At 41.7% G+C, this 19,027-nt stretch overlaps 1 protein-coding gene across 1 annotated transcript in view; it reads left to right on the top strand.

The window, feature by feature from the left end:
- Nucleotides 1-19,027, top strand: part of LOC307019178 (glutamate receptor 2-like) — a 173,208-nt gene that overhangs the window by 8,691 nt on the left and 145,490 nt on the right. Inside the window, exon 2 of the mRNA XM_079649845.1 lies at nucleotides 1,044-1,184. Within this exon, the coding sequence (XP_079505971.1) occupies nucleotides 1,044-1,184 (141 nt within the window). The remainder of the gene's footprint in view (nucleotides 1-1,043; nucleotides 1,185-19,027) is intronic.

Here is a 19,027-nt window from a genome sequence, read left to right as displayed (position 1 = left end):
GACGCTGAGCTGCAACGTGCAGCGATTAGCTGATCCGGAGCATAGAGAGAGAGAGAGCTGCGGTCCGCGGGGCTCGGCCTCGCCTCCTGTCCTCACAACTCTTATCAATCCCGGGACCGGACAATTGTCATTTGTTCCGACTCGGAACCGAGTTTTGCTTCCCAACCCTGCCACTGTGCTACACTTCCCGCCCCGTCTTACTGTACAGAAAGCGGCGAGATGCATTTCCTTAGGAATCGACAAGCAGAACCGAAACTAACATTTATAAACGAAAAATGGCGGACACGTACAATTTGCGAATGAGTTCTGCCTTTTATAAACTGAATTTATCAATAATTTGTCAATAAATCAGGGCGAAAAACGTCACTTGTCCGCCGGACAAGTCAATTCGAAGATCTACTTGTCCGATATTGTAAATAACACGTCTCGGACGGTGGGACGTGTACTTTTTCTCACACTGAACCACTTTTAAAAGTTAGCGTTGAGCCCTGTAATATTAAGCTTTATATTTGTATAGCACATTTCATACAAGAATTGTAGCCCAAAGTGCTTCACATAAGTTAAATAGACAAATGAGAGTAAAATAGACAAAATAAAAGCAATGCAGAAAATATAATTATAAAAGCAATCTAGACAATAACATATATTGATTGATATAAAGCTATCCAACAGCTAAATCTAAACAAATATATTCACACGATTAATACATGACATCTCAGACTTGTGACTCGGACTCAAACACAGGTAACGATGACTCGGACTCGTCCCAGACTGGGTGACTTCGACTTGAACTCGGATTCGCAAAGTGGTGACTCAAGAGTGATTGGGACTAGATAACTGGTGACTTGAATGAAACACATATTATAAGGGTTTATGGTTCATGATACATTGAAATAAATCCCGAAAAACATTTTTTTTGTAAAATGTATTTTAAAAACATGTATTAAATGAATTATTATTATTAAAAGTAAAAACACTGTAATATTTATACAAAAAATATAGCGAATAATTTTCTTTCTGATGGTCTGTGTCTGTGTTTCCAGGCGGTCTGTTTCCGCGGGGTGCAGATCAGGAGTACAGTGCGTTCAGGGTTGGCATGGTTCAGTTTGGAATGGCAGATTTCAGACTGACTCCACACATAGATAACCTGGAGGTGGCTAACAGCTTTGCTGTCACTAACTGCTGTAAGTATCACATTTCTTTTTACCAAACATTGTTTGAAAAACTACAGAGGAAAATGTGTATTAGAAGTGCATAGTTTGACCAGTGTACTCTAATGTTGAGGCTGCTTTCAATGTCAATATCTGATCTGTTTTTTCTATGTCTTTCTTATTGAATGTGTGTGAAATGGTAGCTGGAGAGGTGCCAGTTCATCTCATGCCAAGCTACTTTTGAGCAAGGCACCAAACCCCTCACTGTTGTCCTGTAGCAACCCATCATCTGAAAAAAATCAAAAGAAAAAAAGACTATATTAATCCAATATTGACTGTTTGGGAATATCGTCACCCTCCACTTTTATATCTATGTCAGGACGGATATAATGTGTTTAGGAAGGACAGACTGAAGGGAAAAGTAGGGGGTGTGTTGCTTTATGTGAGGAATACCATTACGTGTAGAGAGATTGCACTCCCAGTTTGATTGTGTTGGTGTGGAAATCACACTTTCTGAGGAAATGCCCCTCACCATGATTTGCCTATATCGACAACCCACCGCTAAGGTGGATTTCTATGATCAGGTACAACTCATGCTGAATTCCTGTGACTCCAACAAAGAGTTAATCATTTTAGGAGACTTTAACATAAGCTGGAATGATAAACAAAATAGAAAGAACTTAAAACAGACCACGAATAAATACAACTTAATACAACTAATGAATCAACCAACTAGAATAACCAAAACCTCCAAGACTATGATAGATTTCTTATTTACTAACAAAGCTGACAGAATAGTTAAAACCTACAATTTACTGACTGGTCTTTCTGACCATAATCTCATACCTGCCAACCCTACCGATTTGGGCGGTAGTCTACCGCTTTTTACATGTTTCTACCGCCTACCGACTTAGCTGGCTTTCCCTACCGATTTTCAATCTTCCCAAACTATAACAAATAAAAATGACACTCCATAGACACTGGACTCGACTTTTGGCTGACACCGTTTGCAGCGTGTCTGTGATCGCATCATACAAACAGTCCTCTCTGTTTCTGAAAGAGAAACAACATGCAGACCGGGGGTAACGCTGCCTTTCCTCTGCACCCCCGGGGCTGATGGGTAATCTCTCCCAAATGAGTTTAAGGGAACAGAGACGAGGCATTTGAGTCCTGCAGGGTTTCCCCGTTAATATCAATGTCTCGAAAACACATGTTGTCGACTGAAAGACATCCAGTGTTTGGTCTTTTCCTGAAGCATCCTTCACCTACAGTGTCTCAACTGAAAGAGGACCACAAACACACACAAAATGTAATACAATTTTGAGATTTGGGGATATTTATCTCCCGATCTTTCACTTTTTCTGACATTTTCAACACCAAACATGTCGTTAATGTCTCTGTTTCGTGAACTACAGCAATCTGAAAGCCTTTACATTATCTATATCACACCTTATCAGTGGAAAAATGCAGGAAATGACTTTTTTAATGCAGTATTTTCTGATATATCGCGCAACACAAAGATATTTCGCTCTGTGCAAAACCTTTGACTCTAATATGTCATCAACATGAAACAAGAATATGAACCTGGCTTTATCCAATGTACACACAAGAGTTCTACATCCTGACACATCCTTCATCTACACCAGGGGTGGGGAACCTCCGGCCTCCGGGCCGTATACGGCCCGCGAGACCATTTGGTACGACCCTCGAGGTAATTTAGCAGGGTGTCCGCGGGGTCTTAAAAAGTATTAAAAGTTGATAAATAATTTTAGCGGAAATTAAGGCAATTAAAAAGTATTAAAAAGTATTAAACGGCATTTTCCAAGGTATTAAGAAGTCCAACAGCAACGACAACATGAAACACCCTTTAATTTACTGAAACGACATGTCGGGAAACCCCGCAAGGCGGCCCCATGCATAGCGCGCCGTAAAATGCTGCTTATTATTTTAAGTTTCGTTGCCTTGCTCCGCTCTGTGGGGGAGGGGGGAACTAAACGACTACGGTAACGGGTCCCAAGGTGGGTAGACCGGCATACGCAACGCTCTGGGGGTCCAACGGCTCCATGTGTAATCCCTATATGATCATTTTCTGATAACGATGAAATAGCCCGCCTCCCTCTCCCCACGTCTCCTGTTGCTGCTGGGCTGTCAGAAGAGGGGGAGGAAAAGAGAGGCAGGCACCGTTTATTAAATATTCTTATATTATTATACAGAGAACAGAGTCGTTATCAATTTGTTTTAAAGCTCAATAAATAACTAAGAAGACCTCTGACCGGCACTTTTCTAATTTTGTTCGGAAGATTTTTTTAGGGAAATTCTGCCGCACAGTCCCCTCGTTCCTTGGAAGAGGCGGAGAGGTGGGTGTTTTTCATCTGCTGGTGGATTACCTGAGAGATACAGCAGGAGAACATGCCGTCCACCGCGGAGAATAAACAGAAGGGCAACCATGTTCCGGGGTCTTCTTCGCTGCTTTTGGTGTATTTCGGGCGTCAGCAGCGCCACTTACAGGCCTGGCATATATACTACATCGTTTCCAGCATTTCCAGCGGTCTCGTGTGAACGGAGACGTTAATGAATCGAATGCGTGTGAACGGAAGACTTTTTTGCGCTTGCGTATGCGTTTTACCGTATGCATCCTCGTGGGGCCGGGGTCTAAGCCAAACTATATCCGGTCACAGAGATCTGCTATTTTAAAGTAAAGTCAACACATATCGACCCTAATATAGTCTATATTAAGAACGAGAAAAGTCTTAACATATATATCCTTTTTTGTAAACATATGACAAATGTGTGAGGGTGATGACGTCAGAGCATCGTCCTATGTGCCAGGCCTTAGCCCCGGACAGCCCCAGCCCAATTTAACCCCTGGGTATTTAAGAGGGAGCTCCTATATGGCATTACCCCGCTGAAGCTCACCAAAGTTTAATATATTTCATAGTTCAAAGTTTTGTCAATTGTTTTGTTTATTGTTCAAATACTGGTTTCTAATGGTTTCTGAGGAGTTTTACTGGAATGAAAGAGCACAGAGTACAGAAGCAAAAAAGCAGCATACTGCATTAAACCTGACCTTCACAGAGAGGTTAAAGTTCATGTGGAAAGGAGGCTTCAGTAGTCTGTCTGCACTCTGTTTAGTTGTGCTATCTTACAATCAATATAGTAAATGTGAGGTAAAGTGTGTCGCCAATGTAACCGGTTGGAACTCAAAGTTGCGATGAGGTCTTAAAATGTATGGAAAGGGTCTTAAAAAAGGTCTTAAAAGGTATTAAATTTGACTTCAGGACTCCTGCATATACCCGGTTTATAAACACACGCAAAAAAGAAAAAAATTGAAGAAATCTAGACCGCAAAAAAAAAAAAAAAAGCGAGTGCCTGTTTTTCCTGGCCAAGATCAGGGTCCTTGAACACAACACGAGCCTAACGTGTCATCACGTGGTATGTCTTGTCTGACAGGGGTGCAGTTCTGAGGAGAGCACCAGAACGCCGCTCCGGCACTTCAGAAATTGCAGTACCCATAAGGAGACGTACACATGCCGCAGTTTTTGCGTGGCTGTGTCTTTAGTTGAAAGCCCAGTGGGCGATCTATTCATCTGTCATACTGATCATACAATCAATAACTTTGTGGTTATTAGCATCTGGTTAGCTAGCTATGCTAACGAATATTAGAAGCTTTGTTTTCCAACCAGTAGGTAAAGGCACATCTTTATCATCATCTTTATTGATATCTTTATTTATTGTATCTTTATTTATCTGTTGTTATTTTGTTTTACTTGCTTGTAAGCGCTTTGAGCACCAGGAAAAGCGCTTTATAAATGTAATGTATTATTATTATTATTGATATGATCATTATAGTTATAAAAAAATAAGAGAATAAAGTAAACAGGTATAAAATACTATATGACAGTAATACAACGTTGTTATACACTTTGGAAGGGGAGTGATTTGTAAAATATCCATAAAGAAAAAGAAAATCTGTATACAGTTCTGTTTCATATGGATGTTGAGATGTATCCATAGATCTCTTCATTTTGCTCTCAAAGTGCACCAGATTGATACTTTTAACTTAAACATTAAAAACAAATCTTCCCGGGGGAGCATGCCCCCCGGACCCCCCTAGAGGAGGTTAGGTCCCCCCCACTTAAATCATGTCCACATGGATAGGAAACTAAATACATTTGCACACATCTTGTGTCCATATCTTTCTGTTTTGGTGGTCATACCACAACCGTGCACGTGCATGCATGCGCGAGTCATGGTAAGATATCTGGATTAAGAGGTTGCTTTTTCTTTGCACAGCATGAAAGAAAGGCGAAATGAATGGGCTGTGATTTTTGTTTTTTTAAGCAGAGGTCAATAATTTGTACGGCCCTCGGAGGATGTTGAAAAAATGGAAATGGCCCTTGAGAGGAAAAAGGTTCCCCACCCCTGATCTACACTGTCTCAACTGAAAGAGGACCAGAAACACATTAAAAATATAATAAAATGTGGAGACTTTGGGATATTTATCTCCCATTCTTTTACTTTCGGGCATTTTACAGACCAGACATGTCGTTGATGTCACTGTTTACCAAAATACCACTTTTTCTGAAAAATGCATAAAATGATGCAATATATGTTAAATACATGGTTTATACATGTAATTACTGGGGTTCCATTTCTTCTGATTACCTCATTTGGGCGTGCACATTTGCCGCGGGCAAACCTACCTCTTTTGGATTTGGAAAGGTTGGCATGTATGTAATATTGTTCTTTTTACCAGGAAACTCACACAAAAAAGAGGAGTTTGCAAAAATGTGCTTAAAATGCATGAAAAACGCACATGTTTGAAATTGCCCAGTTTTTGGGGGGCGGGGCTAATGGAAGTCAATTTGAAATATGTCCAGATTCATAAGAGCAATGTGTATACCGTGTTTTGTGAATATTGGAAAAACTATATGCGAGTAGTTTTGAGTAATTTGTGGCATGTAAATCGTCAAAAATGGAACATTCTCCATTAGCTTACGAGCTATTCGTTCGAGCAATCAACTATTCCTTCGCAGTTTAGCATCACATTGGATATTGGCTGAATTTGTGCTGGATAGGAATTTTTTCGATAGAAAAAAGGAGGAGGATGCTGATAGGTCTATAATTGGACATCAATGATGTCCAATTATAGACCTATCAGCATCCTCCCCTGTGTCTCTAAAATATCTGAGAAATGGGTATCAAAACTAATGACCAAACATTTAGACAAAGGTTTCGCTCCACTCCACCCAATGCAGTTTGGTTTTCGTGCTCACCACTCCACTGAGACAGCTAACTGTGTCTTTGTGGAAAAGGTTAACCTGTTAAGCCCTGAGCCTGTTTTTCAGGTCTCAGGCTCGAAAAAGACATTTCCAGAACAAATGACCATAACTACACTTCTAAAAGGGTTAAATTAATAATCTTTTTTCTCAAAGTAATGATAAACCTGTGAGTTGGATGTGGAAAAGTCAGAATCAATATAGATGTTTTTTATTTTAAAGAAAATTTAGATTGAACATAGTAAAAAACTGTAAATTATAGTGTCCGTCCAAAAATTATTTTTTATTTATTGTGAAAACTACCCTTGGATGATGGTGATTGACATCTCTTTCTGACCGTTAGAGCCAATATAATCGAAGGGGAGTTTTCAACATAGACACCAACGTTAACACAAAAAGGTGGGGACTTTGCACATGTAGTTTTGCATGAGAGTGAAGCTATCTCTTGCTTTGACATCTGGAAACGGAAAAGCATGGTTTATTGCTTATTGATTATCAGAAATCATTTCAAAGGGACACAGACACATTGGATTAACCTATGGATTAATTTCAGCAGCGTATTTATTGTTTTAATGCCATTGAAGACCAGTTTTGACCAGACAATGACCAAGGTAGGCCATGTTGCCGGTTTTAGCTACCTAGCGCCACATGTTTTGATGTCTGTTCTTGTTATTATCTCCTCAATTTCTTATCATAGTGATAATGTATGTACCCATAGATTCTGTGTCTTCTCACTATGCAAATCAATTATCAAATCAAATAAATTATCGCATCTTGTCTCTCCAATGCTTTGGACAAGGTTCAACACTGGCTGAACAACATATGCTTCCAGTTAAACGTAAAAAAAAACAGTATCTTCTTGGAGTCATACTGGACTCGAACTTGACTTTTAAGAAACATATCAAGAAAGTATCCAATACTATTAAATTCAACTTGCAAAATTTAGAACAAATTAGACCCTTCTTAACTGTCAATGCTGCAAAGTCATACCTCCACTGTATGATTCCATCCCATATTGAATACTGTTTTACAAACTGGTCGTTTGCTTGTGCCACAAACCTGAAACCCATAGAACAGCTGTACAAGAGAGCTATCCAGGTGTTTGACAGAAAGCCAAATTCGTACCACCACTGTACCATCCTTGAAAAACACCATTTATTGAGCTTTGACAATTTTAAGTCTTTTAAAAGTATGTGCTTTATTTATAAATGTTTACATGAACTCAATTTAACACTGTCTTTGCATGGGCTGATTCTGTGAGAACAGCACCATCTACAGGCCTGGCATATGTACTACAGCATCTCCAGCGCTTTCGAACGGCAATGTCCGTGGCTGTCTCCTCCTGATTGGTGGAGTTGGCCCAATAGCCGCAGCGCCACTTCTGTGACGTCATAGAAGTGTTCAAATCTGGATCAGTCTGTATCAGATCCATTGTAGCCCCTTTTTAAGAGATTTGGGTATGAAGGAAAATAGAGAGGGTTGTGTTTTCTGACACTTGGTGAGTTCCCTGGAACACTGGGGACACATATTCATGTATAAAAGATTTACAAACGTGCATTTTGCATGATAGGTCACCTTTAAGGTAGCTCTTGTATCTTCTCTTGCACTTTATATGTCGTTGCTGCTATATTGTATTCCCATGTCATAAATACTTGTGTATGCTGCTCTTGCTCTTTTGCACCTTTTGCACATCATGTATTTTGTTTTTGCTATGTTTGTAAAATGTAAACTTTTTAAATGTGACACATTTACACACAATGTGAGGGACTGCGGATGGAAATGAGCTCAAAGCCAAATCTGGCACTGTTACGCTCGACACATTTTAATGTTTTAAGTGTTCATTATTGTGCATTGTCCCTGCCAAATATCCCACTGGAATATTAATAATTAATTGACATTCTAGATTTGTTTCCAGTGACATATTATGCAGTGAGTGTTTATGTAGTAACTTTACTATTGTAAACACCCTCTTTGAATAATATATTAATTAGACCCTCCAGAAAAACGCGATTCTGCGATCGCAGAATTTACCAAATAATCAGCAAAATGGCGCAGATTTTTAAAAGCATATTTATCAAAAGGCCACATAATCCCCGCATTTTTCCAAACAAAGTTGAAAAAAAAAAAAGTTAACTCGTCTTGACGTGACGTCATCAGCTCGTGCATCACAGAATGTAAACAACACTGTATAGAGTGAACGTGTGGAGCTCACACGATAGAGGAAACACCAAGATGAAAAAATCTAATCCATCTCATTTACCGACGAACATTTCTACTAAAGACCGTGCAAAAAGTGGGGGGAAACTATTCTGCACCCCGTGCAACTGTGTGTTGGAGCATAAGAGAAAATCAACGGTGACGACCCACTTTGATTCATTCAAACATTCGAAAATACTTTCTGCTGCTGCGGACAAGAAAGCCAAACAACTCACGTTCACTGTGTGTGTGTGTGTGTGTGTGTGTGTGTGTGTGTGTGTGTTTAAAATAGCCAAAATTTTTTTAAATAAATAAACATTGAATGTGTTTCATTGAATAGTAAAGGGGTTTAACGTTAGTGGCAGGTTGTGTGTGAGTTAGAATAAATAAGACAGCCCAATATTTTAAAAAATTGTTATTCTTTTTCCCCGCATATTTCGCAACTTTCCGCATATTTCGCATCTTCCCGCAATTTCCCCGCATAAAATCACATAAAAACCCTGCATCTTTAATCGCATAATCAAGGATTTTAGCCCGCATAATCAAGGAATTTAGCCTGCATAATCAAGGATTTTTGCCCGCGTTTTTCTGGAGGGTCTAATTGATAAAAAATTATTTAGTAAAAAAAAAACAAGTGATTTAGAAGAAGCATCCAAAAGAGAGACAGCAAATATAGGGGCTTAACGTAATCCACAGTTCTCCCTATTATATATATCAGCCCTTCCCAAACTCAGGGTCGCGACCCAAAATGGGCCACGGACCCGTTTTGATTGGGTCGCCAGTTAAATGCATTGCTACACACACACACAGCGTCAGAGCTGATGGCTGCTTTGCAAATATTTTTTTAAAATAATTTTTGTATTTTATTTTTTATTTGGAAAATGAAATTATGCAATATAGCATTGTATATTGAATGATTTAATTTTCTAAATACAAATAAACTAAAAATAAAAGATTGTATTTGTTTCAGCTCTGACGCGTCCCCCGCGAAAGTTTATTGTCTGTTGATTAATCCCGATCGTACATGATGGCAAAAAGACGATACAAAGAGGAGTTTTTAAACGTTGGCTTCACAAAAGCTATTAGAAATGGAGAGGAGCGGCCTCAGTGTGTTTTATGTGGAGAGGTGCTCAGTAACGAAAGCTTGAAAATGAATAAATTGGACCTGCATCTCCAAACAAAACATCCTCTGCATCGGGACAAATCGAAGGATTTTTTCATCTTCAGTCTTTCAAGAAGCAGTGTTTTGACGGCGGAAAAGTAAGTCACTCATTTTAATCATTTGTTTTGTGTTTTTGTGAGTTTGTCAGGGTCTGTTGTGAAATTGTTTCGTTAATGCAAAGTTGGATGAAATGCAGACTGAGCCCCGGAGCGGACCGCCAGCTGCGCGCTCTCGCGCGTCCTCTACTCGCTCCCGCGAGTCCACTACATTCTGCAGCGGCACAGAGCGGTGTTTCAAAACAATAACCACAGGAAGATTAGAGGGAAAGTGAGTGAAAGTATCAGCTGCACGGACGTGACTGCTGCAGTGTGATGCACATAGGAATACACATGGGGGTTATCTTTATTCAAGAGCGTGGTCTTTAAATTTGAGAGCATACTTTATTGATTTCACGTTCAGAATATGTATTTCTTTCCCTCAAACCCTGTCCTCACACTCAAATAGTGCCTGCTTGCGCTTAGATTTGCTCTGCTTCTGCTCAAACTGTACGCTTGCACTCAGATATATTGCTGTGCTTACAGGTTTCCTGTGTTCCATTTTAAAACCTTCTCCTTGCACTCAGGCTGTTTCTGTGCGCTCGTGAAATATCTGCTCTCAGATTTCTTCTGTGCGCGCTTGGGTCTTTTTTGCAACAACCCTGTCAAAATCCTTCCGTGGGGATTCCCCACAGTATTGAGTATGTAGTCGCTTTGGATAAAAGCGTCTAACAGGTAACATGTAATGTAATGCGCTATAAATGCGGTTGCCAGGTCCACATTGGGTATACAGCGTACGCCGGCTGGTATTAAAAATCACCCAATAACCCAGCAATGTTAATGATAATATCTTCTCTGTTATTTTCAGGCATTCAAAGGGAACAGAGGGGCACTGAGGGCATCCTATCAAGTCAGCCTCCACAAAAAAAAAGTTAATCAGTTGCCAAGTGTTGGAGTTTCTTTTTCTCTCCGAGTGTTTTAAAACAGCTCTGTTAATTTAAAAGTGTTTAAAAAATGTGTGTACATAGTTTTTGATCTAGTGACAAACTTAATGTTGCACTTCTGATAATTTAAATGTGGTTTCACCTGTGATTAACTGAATACACTTGACTGCACTTCAGTTAGTGTATTGTCCCTTTCTGTTTACAACATGTTTGTTCTTTGTTCATTTAAAATAGTTTAAAATAGTGTGTACATCGTTTTTGAGCTAGCGACAAACTTAATATTGCACTTTTGATAATTGTATAATTGAAATTTGTACTGTATCTACTTGACTGCACGTCCCATGTTTCGTCTTTCTGCTTTGATCCTTATTTTTTTCTGGGGAAGCTCAAAGGGAAGGTTGTTATTGTGAGAAACCTAATTGCTGCGATGCACTTTTATAATTAAATAAATATTTTCATTTACATTTTAAATTCATGGTGTGTTGCATTCTTTGTTTATAACTGTAGATATTATGGAAAATCATGACATTTTTTGAGCTTGGGTCCCTTAGGACCACAACATTTCTGTTTTGGGTCTCATGCTGAAAAAATTTGGGAACCCCTGATATATATAAATAAAATATCTCAGCTGTTCCTAGGATTGCGCTCTTCTGGACAGAGATATCGGATGTTGTCCCTGGGATTTCCTGGAGCCAAGGCCATGTTTGGGGGTTGCTGTCGCCGCTCCAATCATCACTTGATCCACTGTTGCCTTCACTTAGAACATCTTCTTTAGGTTTCTCTCGGTATTTCCCAAGCTTTTCGTTTGACTTCTTCCTGAATATGGTTTACCATTACCATTTTATCAGTCTGGATCTGGAAGTCCCACAGAATCTTAGCTTTGTCGTTCTCAACCCCCTCTGGAGGTGCTGCCCATTTTGACCATGGGACTCCAGCCCGTATTCTGCACAGATGTTTCCATACACTATTCTAGACACTTGGTTAATAGAGCTCCATGTATGCCATAACTGCCTGCATCTTACACCCTGCTGTTATGTGCTGGACTGTCACAGGGGCCTCTATGGATCTGGTCAGCTCTTTTCCATCCATTGGTATGATTTCTGGATATGAACCACTTGCTCTATCTGTCAATGGTACATGCCATGCGGGGGATTGTCCTTCCATGACAGATCCTCCTCCCCTCCTGCCTCCTTATTAGCATTCTGCTGCTGGAGCCATTCACTAAGCATGTCGTCAGTTGTGGTCCTCTTCCTGATGTACTCCTGGATCTTTGTTGTTTCATCCTGGATAGTGGCTCTGACGCTCATGAGTCCAAGGTCTCAGGGGGCTGGAATTGTGGTGAAGCCCTCTATGCTTTGTTAGGACCTTCCTTGTTCTGATATCAGCGGCTTCTATCTCTTCCTTTGGCCAGGTTATTATACCAGCGGGTTCTCTGATGACCGGCAGTGTGTATAGGATGTGTTGATGGCTCAGCCTAGTGTTGTTTTTTCTTTCAATTATTTATGTCTTCTTTCGTTCCTTTTTTAACTGCAGTGTAGAGTCATGTTACGTTTGTGCAACGCAGTAAAGCTGTGGAGCAAAGAAAAGAAGCAATGGGAATCAGGATGCCTCCATGAGAGCCTGATGTAATGATGGCCTGAGGCTCAGAGCTCTGCTCTATGAGTACACAGTATTGTGATGGCAGTGAATGCATGCAGTCCTCTTTCTCTGCTGTGTATACTCTTGTTTTGCATCAACTTTTATTCAATAAATAAAAATAACGCTTATATATATTTCAATCAGGAGAGACGGGATGTATGAAATACATGTTTATTATCGGGTCACATTATATAAATGAAACATAATGATGACAGTTTATAACAAGTGAATGAAATGGTGTTTGGCGATTAGGCCCAGGTTTTGTAGGATATCATTCGGGAAGGGAAAGAACCGTTTCCGATGAACCCCCCTGGGTCTAGACACTGGTGGTGGTGATAAGTGGTTAGGTCCGGTTGGAAGGGAGAAGGTTAAGCTTGGTCCTGAGTTGGAAGCAGGAGGCGAAGGAGTGGAGGAGGGTTGCGCGTTGACACCTGGAAGACAGCTGATGGAAAAGGGGAGAGCATATATATATTTTTATTTTTTTATTTTAAATGGTACACTTTGTGTTGAACTATTTATTACATTGTTGGTGCAACTGGCACTTTATGTTGAACTGTTTATTGTTTTGCTCAAGGTTATTGAGAGAGTTGGACTGAAATTGATTAGATTTTTTAAATCAACTGTTGGTAAATCAACAAAGTCTGTTATGGCCTCCGAAGCAACAGAGAGATGTTTTCTAATAGTCAGGGTTTCCAATGTTCTGAATACTTGAAAGTATTGTGTTTTACTTAAAAAACAAAGTGTTATAGTTTACAGAAGGTCTACCTACCTATAGGCTACCTGAATCTCTGAAATGTACTATATTCCTAAATATGCTATTGCTACAGTTTATGGCAAAAATTGCACTTTTCTGTTGGTCTTTGTTAAGTACCACCTTGAAAAAAATAAACAATGTTTTGTTGCTTAAGCTTATGTATTCAGTCATTATTCAATGGTATACTAAAATCCATGTGAAAAAAATTGCTTCTCAGGTGCGATTAATTGCGATTAATTAATTACAAAGCCTGTAATTAGTTAGATTAATTTTTTTAATCGAGTCCTGGCCCTAGTTAATATATGTGGGGATTTAGACATACTGATGCCTCCTAGGCATCCTTCCTGGACGTACAGGGCATCCTGGACGTACGGGGCATCTGGGACGTACGGGGCGTCCGGGACGTACGGGGCGTCCCGGACGTACGGGGCATCCCGGACGTACGGGGCAACCTGATTTAGCAGGGACACATTTTATACAGACCTGAAGGTTACGACCTGGACGTACATGGTTAGAAATGGCAAGGATAAACATGAACCGTGGGGCGAATATACGTGCTGACATGCTAAGAACCACCACCAGTTATATGCATACGTACCAATTTTAAGGTTGGAGAGACCTTTGGATAGCCAGCACGGCACTGAAGTGCGGACGAATGTAGGATGAGAAAGCGGAGGAGGACCACCGTCCGAGTTGTTGCAGGGATGAGGATGAGACGCCTTGATTAGCAGCGGAAGTAGCTGCACCTATTCTAAATGAATGCCCCGTGTATAGGAGGGGTGATAACCCAGATTTAATGAGAACTTGCTTTAAATAGTAATTGAACTGTTGTTGAGCTAAGGGAAAATTCCCTCAGATAAGAAATAATGGTGAGAGAGGATTAGAGGTAGGAATTTGATCATGGATTTATAAGGGCAATAACTGGGAGTCGTTGCGGGCGGCGACGACGGAGCAGGCGCCGCAGCATTTGGAGTGCTTAAGATGTAAGCTAAAATGGCTGGCGTGAAAGGATATGTTAGAAAAGCTGACGTCTCGATTGGAATCGAACGTTACTTCATAGGTGATATTCAGGGCTCCTGAGGATCCGAACTCTCTTGTGGGCTGGCTGCGGTGATCTATGGATGAAATGAGAGAATTATACGGGGACAGAGAAGACAGTTATTGACTAGCGTAGGACTACAGTGGGATTAGCATGGATGGATGCGTCCTGGTTCACGCGAGCATCAGGCCCTTCCGTTCAAACATGGAAATAAAATGCGTGAATGTCACATCCTGGCTCGCAAGCCTGAGACCCTTCCGGTCAAACATGGAAATAAAATGCGTGGATGTCACATCCTGGCTCACAAGCCTGAGACCCTTCCGGTCAAACATGAAATAAAAATGCGTTGATGTCGTATCCTGGCTCGCACAAGCCTGAGACCCTTCCGGTCAAATGAAGGTTGACATGGAATGTGACCTGAAATGAAACATGTGACACGACATGACCTGCAAGAGTAAACGTGCCTGTGATCTTTAGATTGAATGATACAATTAGAATTCGGATAGAAACAAGACAATGATATGTGAGCTGATATGCTAATGACGCCACCACCAGTTATATGCATATTTCCCCCAAAACAAGAATGTGCAGTGCACGTCCTTAAAGGCCCAGTGAAGTGCATGTTTTTGCACCAAAATGAAATGGCAGTTTCATTCCTTACATATAATTGTGCCTGTTCATGGCTAAAATAATTTTTAATAATTCATAATTAATGAATTAATGAATTATTAATTTTGCCGTCTGAGCCTAACGGAAGTTGCAGACGATAGTGGCTGTGACGTCACAAGATGTACCCAGTTGCCATTGTAAACATGGCGGAGACTCTGGAAAGTGATACTAGTGTGAGAGAAATGATTGATTTGGACAGCTTTTCGGACAGGATAGATGAGGAAAGTGATCAATCTGTTGCACTTTGAGGGCAACATTAAGAGATTTATGGATACAGCTCTCAACACTCATATGAAACATATATTTCAATAATCAAAAAACATTGGAAGGATTTCTTAACCTATTTTATACAACTAATATTACATAGATGGAAATATTTGTTTACATAGATGACCAAACCCACTGAGATAACTTAGGCTACAGTTTACCTCCCTGAGCTGACGTTATCTCTCTCAGTCCCACAGGAGAGCACTCTCCCTCTCCTTATTGTTGAAACAGCTAATCTCCGTTAGCTCCGAGCTAGCACCAGATGCTAACAACAACCCTGTAACTCTCTCAGTCTCTCTTTCTCTCTCTCTCGAATCGACCAGTGGCCTTTATTTATCATGATCAATCAAAGAATCTACGAAACAATGACACCAGCCAGGCTCACCTTCATCTTTTGGGAACAGAAACATCGCCACTTCGGCAGACTTGACATTACTACAGCCAGCGGCAATGCATCGTTTCCCCTGTGTTTTTCATCCCTCTTTCTTCACTGTCGCCTCCATTGTCAGGTTTTCTCGATTGGCAATCACTTCCAGTCGACTCCGACACACTTTCCAGGAACATACTAGCTCAAAAACGTTGAGAAATTCGACTTTGAAAAAGAGAAAAAATGAACGGTGGTGAATGTAAACAGTGCGGCGGCGTCCATCTCGTGACGTCACGCAGTAGATCGCAAGCCACGCCCACGAAGGCGAAGGTCGACTGCAGATTTCCCCGGAAAATTAAAAACTCGTCAAATTCGTTGCTATTCCAACATCTTTTGATATGGGTTCCAATGGACAATTTTGGTCATTACTATAGGTATTAGCATAACAGATCATGCACAGGTGCACACTTCACAGGGTCTTTAAGGTTTTTATTTTTATTTCTTGATGAACACTTACCACGAGGATGCATAAATACCGGGTTTAGGGTTCGAGAGATCTTTGGATGGCCAGCACGGCGCTGATGTCCGGGCGAAGAGGGAGATGTAGACAATGTAATGCAGCTGTTAGCATGAGTACAGTGATGCATGAATATCATAACCTGGCTTATCGCAAGCCATGTGAGCATGAAACCAAAATATAAATGAAGTGCAATATGCGCAGCATAAAATGATGTACGCTTAGGAAAATACTGAAACATGACCCGTGATATAGACTAGTTTAATTAGCAGATTAATTATGCCACGGTGAGACATAAATGCTGATATGATTGATTGGGTGATTAAGACTGTCTTCTATCATCTTACATGAACTTCTCTTTCTCCCTGAAAGAAACCCCCCAAAACCAACGGATGGGCAGCATTCGTGACTGTGAAGCTTGAAACTTCGGTACATACTGAGCATTGTGACGGGTAGTAGTTACCCGAACTGCATAACTCCATGCTGTAAAACGTTACACTAGGGTGACCAGACGTCCCCGTTTTCCGGGGACAGTCCCCGGTTGAAACTGTCCCCGGAAATGTCCCCGTTTTTTAATATACGTTAAAAACACATAGCAAGGTGAAATAAGACGTTTCATGTCAGGAAACACTGGGTAAACACAGACTGTGGTCAAGGCAGCCCCAACTTCGGAAAACAAAGTCAAGCCAGCCTGCACGTTGTATTGCGGTGCGCGAATATCCTATGCATTACGGTAGAGGCCTGTAAAAACTGCCTTCAAAATAAAAGCGTTTACTTGGTCAATAACGAATATACCTAAAAAAAAGGCACCAACATATTCATATATACTGGAGCTTAAATTAAGAAATATGTACTATATAATGTGATCAATAATAATGTAAAACAAACTACGTATAACTACCACATTATAACTGAGTGAATGTAAAGTGTAAGCATACAGTTATGAAGACATATCTGACGTTTCCACTGGGTGACTAATTTCAATTGATGTTGACGCCATCTCACAACACTCCTAAAATAACATTACTTTCTGAAGCACATTTTAAAATGTATGCTGTTTAAAATCTCAAATTAGATCTATTGTCCATTTATATTTTGATTATTATTTATTATAAACTGTCCATAATCAAAGAGTCATTCGGAGTCAATTAAATACTTATTTCACTTCAGGGTGTAGCAGGACACCCCATCTAGTCAATCAGAGAAAATCAGGACATTCTGATGTAGAGTTTCAAAATAAAATACTTTAGAAATCTCATATATGGGCTATCATCCTTCTGTTTGTATCAAACAGTTAAAATGTTTTTTCTTTAACAGTGAAGAAAATTGGATATGTTAATGATATATTGAACGCAAAACTCAAAATGTCCCCGGTTTTAATTTTGAAAATCTGGTCACCTTTCACTGCCTGGAACTCACTGTGAGCCTCTCCGCTCACACAGGGTTCAAATCGGGACGGAAAGAGCAGGTTGGTGGAACAAAGGCGTTTATTAACTCCAAACAATAATATGCGCGGGTCTCAAACGTTGCCCGGGTGGGAAACTTCACAGGTCCTTTGGCGACCTTCCAGGATCCCGCCTACTGCATAACAGACCAGAACCAGGTTACGACATGCTTTTCTTCCCGCACTGATTACCTGATTCCGATCAGCTGTCTGGCCTCCGGCCGAGCCACTCCCTTCGCTCCAGCAGCCAGCGCACAAACCACACCCCGCTGCCACATACCCCCACCGCCCGACTCAGGCCGGGATCCCGCCGGCCGCAAGCTGACTCTCCCCTCCCCCTCCGCCGAGCGAGAGAGGAAATCAGCCACGACCATCCGGTTACCCGGCCTGTGGATCCCCTTGAAGTTGAAAGGCTGTAACGCCAGATACCACCGAGTGATCCGAGCGTTGGCATCCTTCATGCGGTGGAGCCACTGGAGCGGGGCATGGTCCGACCAGAGGGTGAAAGGGCGCCTCAGGAGGTAGTACCGCAGGGCGCCGACCGCCCACCGTATGGCAAGGCACTCCTTTTCCACCGTACTGTAGTTCACCTCCCTCTGGGCGAGCTTAAGGCTAATGTACAGTACGGGGCGGTCGACCCCCTCTACGTGCTGGGACAAAACGGCCCCCACCCCACTGTTCGAGGCGTCGGTCTGCAACACAAAAGGGAGAGAGAAGTCAGGAGAATACAGAAGCGGCTTACCACAGAGGGCTTTGTTAACCCTCTCAAACGCCAGCTGACACCGCTCCGTCCACTGGACCGGATCTGAAGCACCCTTTCGGGTCAGGTCAGTCAGGGGACTGGTCAGCTCCGAAAAGGACGGGATGAACCGCCTGTAGTAGCCGGCCAGCCCCATGAACCTCCTGACCTCTTTTTTCGTCTTGGGCGCCAGACAGGCTGAAATGGCGGTTGTTTTCTCTATCTGTGGCCGCACCTGCCCGCCGCCCAAGTGGTACCCCAGATACCGTACCTCCCTCCGTCCAACCGCACACTTCTTCGGGTTGGCCGTGAGCCCCGTCTGCCTCAGGGACTCGAGCACCGCCCCCACCTGCTGCATATGCTGCTCCCATGTCTCACTGTGAATGATGACATCATCCAAGTAAGCAGCAGCATATGCAGAGTGGGGACGCAGCACCCGGTCCATGAGCCACTGGAAGGTGGCTGGAGCTCCGAACAACCCGAAAGGAAGTGTGATGAATTTGTATAAACCATACGGAGTGGAGAAGGCCATTTTTTCCTTAGACTCTGGAGAAAGGGGAATCTGCCAATAGCCTTTGGTTAAATCCAGCTTCGTGTAAAAGCGAGCAGTGCCTAGCCGATCCAGGAGTTCGTCGACCCGGGGCATTGGATAAGCATCAAATTTGGACACCTCGTTCACCCTGCGGTAGTCCACACAGAACCGGATTGACCCGTCGGACTTACGTACCAGCACGACGGGGCAACACCAGTCACTGGTGGACTCTTCTATCACTCCCATCTCTAGCATAGCCTGAAGCTCCCCCTGAACAATTTTCCTCCTGTGTTC

Source organism: Notothenia rossii (assembly GCF_949606895.1).
Source record: "Notothenia rossii genome assembly, chromosome: 1".
In the NCBI taxonomy this organism is placed as follows: domain Eukaryota; kingdom Metazoa; phylum Chordata; class Actinopteri; order Perciformes; family Nototheniidae; genus Notothenia; species Notothenia rossii.
This window is presented reverse-complemented; position numbering and strand designations above follow the sequence as displayed.